The sequence below is a fragment of the Cibotium barometz genome, chromosome 2, assembly GCF_041138505.1.
Source record: "Cibotium barometz isolate CiBa-2024 chromosome 2, ASM4113850v1, whole genome shotgun sequence".
Lineage (NCBI taxonomy): Eukaryota > Viridiplantae > Streptophyta > Polypodiopsida > Cyatheales > Cibotiaceae > Cibotium > Cibotium barometz.
The window spans coordinates 1127153-1133169 of NC_141047.1; the positions used below are offsets into that span (position 1 = coordinate 1127153).

Consider the following 6017-nt stretch of genomic DNA (forward strand, 5'->3'; position numbering starts at 1 on the left):
TATCAAAGATTCTGCTGGACTTCGCAGGAGAAGCGGGATTCCCTTCCTCTCCCAGTTTGGAGAACCTTAGCCCTTCTTCCATGGATTCTTCACTACTAGTTTCTATAGTGGTCAGATTTCTTCAAGCTGCAACACTCAATTAAGTGCTTGCTGAGCGACCTGAACCAACACTTTTCTGGTAGGAAGATCCTGGGTGGTTAGATGCACTGTCGTCTCACAGGGGTAGGATCATCTCCAATAAGTTTTCTTGACCTCAAGTACATGAAAGAAAAAAGTTCAACAGGCAAGCTCACTACTCCAACTCTTTTGCTCGGGTATTTGTCGAACTGATGTTTCACGTCATGAGATGTGTTTCATGTCATGAACAGCTTGTGTTTCACACCTTGAAATTTAGGTTAGAATTGCATTATTCTAAGTTGGGGAGACTACTATAGTGCACGTACAACTCTCTCTTACCTCTGATCTGACAATCCTTCAATCCGTGAGTGAACAAACATTTCACGTTGTGAAATGGCAGTTCTTTGTGAAATAGCAAACTGTGTTTCACGTCGTGAAATGACATACTGTGTTTCATGTTGTGAAATGCAAATGCATTTCACACCAGGAAATGCTTTCCTGCACTTTCATGAGATAAGACTTTCCTATTTCCTTGTGTTAGTCGTGTCAGGATAAGATGCACTAACTTTATAGTAAGGCAATCTTGAGATTTTCAGCGAAAAGTCGAGTAGGATTTCATGTCGTGAAATGCAAGTACGTTTCACGTCGTGAAATGCTTTCCTACAATTTCACACGTTTGTTAGTCGAACCAACATCGTGATTTGGAGTGTAATTTTCCTGCCCAATGAATCCACAATGATTGTGTCTAGCAAAAGGAATGTAATGCAAGTCACCCACACAACCAATGGCTCCTTATTTTTTAGATTTTCGTGATTAAAAAAAACAAAAAAAAAGAGTGTCACCATTGCTAACTCACCACGATATCGGTGACAAAAACAACAAAATAAAAAGAAATCCAAGTGTAGATTTTCTCCAAGTATTACCAAGTACTCACACACACTTTAATAAATACAAAATTTCACAACTAATCTAATTTGCTCTCTTCCACACAAACCTTATCCACACGGTTTTTCACAATGCACTTCCAGAATGTAAAGGCAACATTGAATCTTGCATAGTGGGAGCTGGAATTGTAAGAAGATGGAAGAAATAATGTTGTGCGCCAAAAATGTTATGACCTACTGCATCTCCCTAGAGAACTCCATATATTCACCAATGGAATAAGCAATAGACAACAACCATCATAGGGTACTTACAATGCTCCAAGCTCGTGTCCCTTGAGGCTCTCCAAGCTCGCTCTTGTAGAAGCTCCAATCCTCCAATCTCCACCTTCACTCTGTCACCGCCGCGAACTCACACCACAATGCAAGGCAATCGTCCTCTCACACTCCCACACACAAGCATAGAAGAGGCACATGCACTGGAGTACACACACACACACACACTCTCTCTCTCTCTCTCTCTCTCTCTCTCTCTCTCTCTCTTACACAAGATAAGACAAGGGCTCTCAAAGCACAAAGGGGGATTGCGTCTTTCCATTATGAGAAATTGCCTTATATACAGCTGGCCCTTATTCATACTTGGGCATTCAAAACTTACTAACTAAAGCCTTGGCTGGCCAGTATCTCATAATGTACAACCTTTATAGTGCCATTGCATAACACTTATTAATGTCCTCAAATGGAAGAGCATCTTTGTTAATCCAAAGTGGGATCAACACCTGTGCTATTTGGAAAGCAATAAAGCTACCAAACTTGATTAAATATCGAGATGTTTGGAACATTTTCTTTATGGAGTCTAATGTGAGGAGGTATTTCAATCGTGAAGCACATGTTGTTGATGATATGAAGGATGATATGAAGGGGACACAAGGAGCATTCTAATAATAGGGTCTGATGAGCGTGGTGAAGGATCAAAAGACAACTCTCACTGCTTTGTGTCCAAGTTTATTAACTGAGCAAGGAGACGACTTCATTCCCATGTCTCCAGTGGTAGAGTGTTCAATTTGTGATCCAAAGGTGGCTAGTTTGAACTGCACTCACACTCCCCTATGATACCCTCCTTGGTTACACCTTGGGTGTTCATGGCCTTGGTTACAACCTTGGGTGTTGTCAATTTTGTCCATGGTTTGTGCTCTAGCATCAACGAGGTAAGGTGTGTAGCTACCAGGAGTTTGTAGTTCAATGTCGTTTGCAGAGTTGACTATGTCTGTGTTCTCTCCAGCTCAAAGCAGCATTCTAATAATAGTATCTGATGAGCGTGGCGAAGGATCAAAGGACAACTCTCACTGGTTTGTGACCAAGTCTATTAAATGAGTAAGGAGTCGACTTTATTCCCATGTCTCCAATGGTAGAGCGTTCAATTTGCAACCCAAAGGTGGCCAGTTTGAACCCCACTCACACCCCCCGATGACACTCTCCTTGTTTACACCTTGGGTTTTTGTAACCATGGCCTTGGTTATACCCTTGGGTGTTGACAACTGTGTTCATGGTTCATGCTCTAGCATCGACGAGGTAAGGTGTAGCTACCGAGGGAGTTCTTAGTTCAATGCCGTTACAGTTGACTGTGTCCGTGTTCTCTTGAGCTCAAGGAGCATTCTAATAATACTGTATGATGGCGTGATCAAAGCACAACTCTCACTACTCTGCATCCAAGTCTATTGAGACAACTTCATTTCTATATCTCTAGTGGGGTTCAAACTGGCCACCTTTGGGTCGCCCATGCCCGGAGATTCACATGAACTTTAGAATAAATGTACGAAAGGAAATGTTCATGCCCCAAAGTGGTTGTGAAGCTAAAACCATCATCCATGGCCTTAGTACTGCCTAGAGCTGCAGCTATCGGGACGTGAGTGACTAGGGCAACATGTATGCAGCACGAGGCGGAACGAGGTTTCGAACACGCCTGTACTGTGCCCAGCAGCACGATCTGGGCTCTGCAGTTGTGAGCCAGCACGGGCGGCAGCTCTGCAGCACCATCTCTAACAGAGGCCAAGGTAAGCGCATTTCTCCTCTTTCTTATGGGCTTCAGAGGGAACCCGAATGAAGTGAAATTTCTGTTTAAAAGATTTATCTTGCACACAGCAGAAAGGGATTCCACATGTGAAGACTCGTCATCATGGCTGAAGCTCATCACAAACCCTCTGCAATGGTGGGACAACTTGTCTCAGAAAGTAAGCCTTTCTTTTCTTCTATGTCCTGTCTTCATTGAGTTTGTATGTGGGATACATCATATCTCATCAAGAGGAGGGGGGGAGCTGTGGGTTCACTTTTGCTACATGCCTTGTGTGACCACATTTGACATTTGAATGCATATGCCTAGTGTGTATATGTGTTGGAAGTGTCGTGAATGTAACGGCCATGTGAAGATACACATACGCAAGTTTTCTAGCATGCCTTGTAATCCAATTTGAATGCAGAAACTGTGTGTATATATTTGTTCAAAGTGCTATGTAACTGACTTAGTCTATTCATAGCTCAATAGCGCGGGGTTTTAAGGCTAATCCATGCTTGCTGCAAAAATCAGGGTGGAGAAAAGCATGCTTCATGGAGCGATGGATTCTCAATGGGAGAACAACTAGTTGCTTTGCATCATACTGGGGCCTACCCTCATCGACCACAGCCAGCATCTTTGATGCGAGATTTTGATGTTGTCAATTGTGTTTCTCCAAGAAGAACCCCTCGTCCCAGGTGTTTTTCCTAGTCACATATCCAGGATGGGCTGTTTTGTAGATTTTTCTTTATTTGTTTTGTTACTTATGTATAGTAGCTTATATTTCTGCTATATTCTTCAGGATTAACAACAGTGGCTCTTCTGGAAATATCGGAGTTATGACTAAACTCCGCGAAGAGGGATGGTTCGATGAGGCAATGGAGATAGTGGATAAAATGGACAGGCAAGGAATGGAAATAACAAGCAATGTTCTCCTTTGCCTCCTGCAGGAGGCTATCAAAAGGAAGGACTTGAAACAAGGAAGAGAATTACATCGCTTGACCAAGAATCATAATCTGGAGTCAGATACCTTTTTGGGGACCTTCTTTATTCGGCTGTATTCTACTTGTGGGCTCTTAGGAGAAGCGATTGAAGCCTTTGGCAAGGTTCCAAACCCAAGCGTCTACACATGGAGTGCAATGATTACAGCACATGCCAAGCTTGGTAAAGGCGAAGATGGTTTGAAAGTTTATCATCAAATGTTGCAGCAGTCATCTTTGAAACCAGAAGAAAATATTTTTGTAGCCGCTCTTGAAGCATGTGCTGCTATTCCATCTCTGGATGAGGGAAAGGGAATACATAAATGCATCATGGATCATGGGCTTGCCACCAATGTCAATATTGGGTGTGCTCTTATTGACATGTATACCAAATGTGGGAATTTTGAGGAAGCTCGCAAGGTGTTTGAAAGGTTGCCTAAGCGAGAACTAGTGGTATGGAATTCGATGATTTCCTCGTATGCTCATTTTAAGCGCATTCCAGAGGCATTACGACTTGTCCAGGTGCTCCAGCAGGATAGGTTGAAGCCAAATGATGTGACATTTGTGACTATTCTGAAAGCATGTACTGATGCAGGGGACCTAGAACATGGCAAGCTGATTCATGCCCAGACAAGCCAAAGTCAGTATGACACCAATTTGGTTGTTGCAAATGCACTCATGGACATGTACACCAGATGTGGAAGCCTGGAGGGCTTGCGTTCCGTGTTTCACAAATTGCGACATCGAGATGGAGGGACATGGAATGCTATCATCACAGGATACACACAACTTGGGCATGGTTTGAACGGTGTTCAACTAATTTCAGAAATGCAACGTGAAGCTACTGGGCTCAGTGAGGTGTTTGTGCCACTTCTGAAAGCATGCTGTAGCACGTCAGCATTAAATGAGGCCAAGCGAATACATGCCTGTGTTATGGGGAGCGTGAAGTTGGATCCCCTCATTGGAAGCGCCCTTATTGATGTGTATTGTAAGTTAAACAAACTTAAGGAGGCACGCGGAGTGTTTGACAAATGGACAAGCAAGCCTTTAGTGATGTGGAATCATATTATTGGTGGATATGTTCATCAGAGACTTGGTCATGATGCCTTAGTACTTCTCAAACAGATGCTTCAGGAGGGTATCAAGCCAACCGAGGAAACATTTGTTTGCATGCTAGAAGCATGTTCTGGCAATACAGATTTAGAACTGGGTGAACAGATTCATGCCCACATTACGGACTGCGGACTGCAGTCAAATTCAGTTGTAGGAAAGGCCTTAGTTGATATGTTCGAGAGATGTGGCAGTGCTGAGGAAGCACAACAAGCGTCTCAGATTTTGTCAAATATATGAACGCAGCTTTTGCTTGTTTGCTTCCCAGCTTTCCTTCTTTCTCCATAGGAGTAAGAATTCTTGGGTAGGTTTGCGTATCAGCTGTGTAGTTATTATCACCACTTTGTACACAGACGTACTTATTTTGAGCACAGGAAGTCAGAGCAGTATGTACCGCACACACTGTAATTTTACATACGGTTACTTGAAGTGTTCCTTTCCTTCTCTTCCTACCTTGCTTGGATTTATTTTCAGTTGCCTAGCTTGCTCTTGAACCCTTCGACCCTGACTGTTGCAACAACCCACCCCCCTCCCGTCCTGTCCCTTCCCATGTATCCCCCTTCCTCCTCCTCTCTTCGCTTCTTCCTTTACCTTCTCCAATTTCTTCGGCTGGCTAGCCATGTCCGTTGTGTCAGAGAATAGTATTTAGAATTCTGCTGTTCCGTTGTTTTGTGTACAGCAACAGTAGGGCTGTAACTTTTTTGGAAGTCTCTTACACTTCACATAGGAACTCTGGATGTCCCTAAAAGGTCTCACTCGTCTGGGTGAAAGTGATACAAATTTGGAGCAGTCTGCCTAATCCGAAATAACAGGTATATAGAGTATGGTCCTGGAAACTCGGAAGTTGCAAAGGTGAGCATTAATCAAATTAACTTAGTC

The 6017-nt window shown here is 43.2% G+C and overlaps 1 protein-coding gene across 2 annotated transcripts; it reads left to right on the forward strand.

Annotated features, from left to right (window-relative positions):
* The first annotated feature begins 2820 nt into the window (after positions 1 to 2820).
* LOC147640537 (pentatricopeptide repeat-containing protein At1g11290, chloroplastic-like) lies at positions 2821 to 5571 on the forward strand. Of its 2 annotated transcripts, none has more exons than XM_086812728.1 (4): positions 2821 to 3052; positions 3141 to 3229; positions 3583 to 3746; positions 3851 to 5571. In XM_086812728.1, the coding sequence occupies exons 1-4, from the start codon at positions 2923 to 2925 to the stop codon at positions 5376 to 5378; spliced, it is 1911 nt and encodes a 636-aa protein (XP_086668854.1). In that variant the 5' UTR covers positions 2821 to 2922; the 3' UTR covers positions 5379 to 5571. The 2 variants fall into 2 exon arrangements, with proteins under 2 accessions (XP_086668854.1, XP_086668859.1); XM_086812733.1 differs by having other exon boundaries at positions 3144 to 3229.
* Positions 5572 to 6017: the final 446 nt, after the last annotated feature.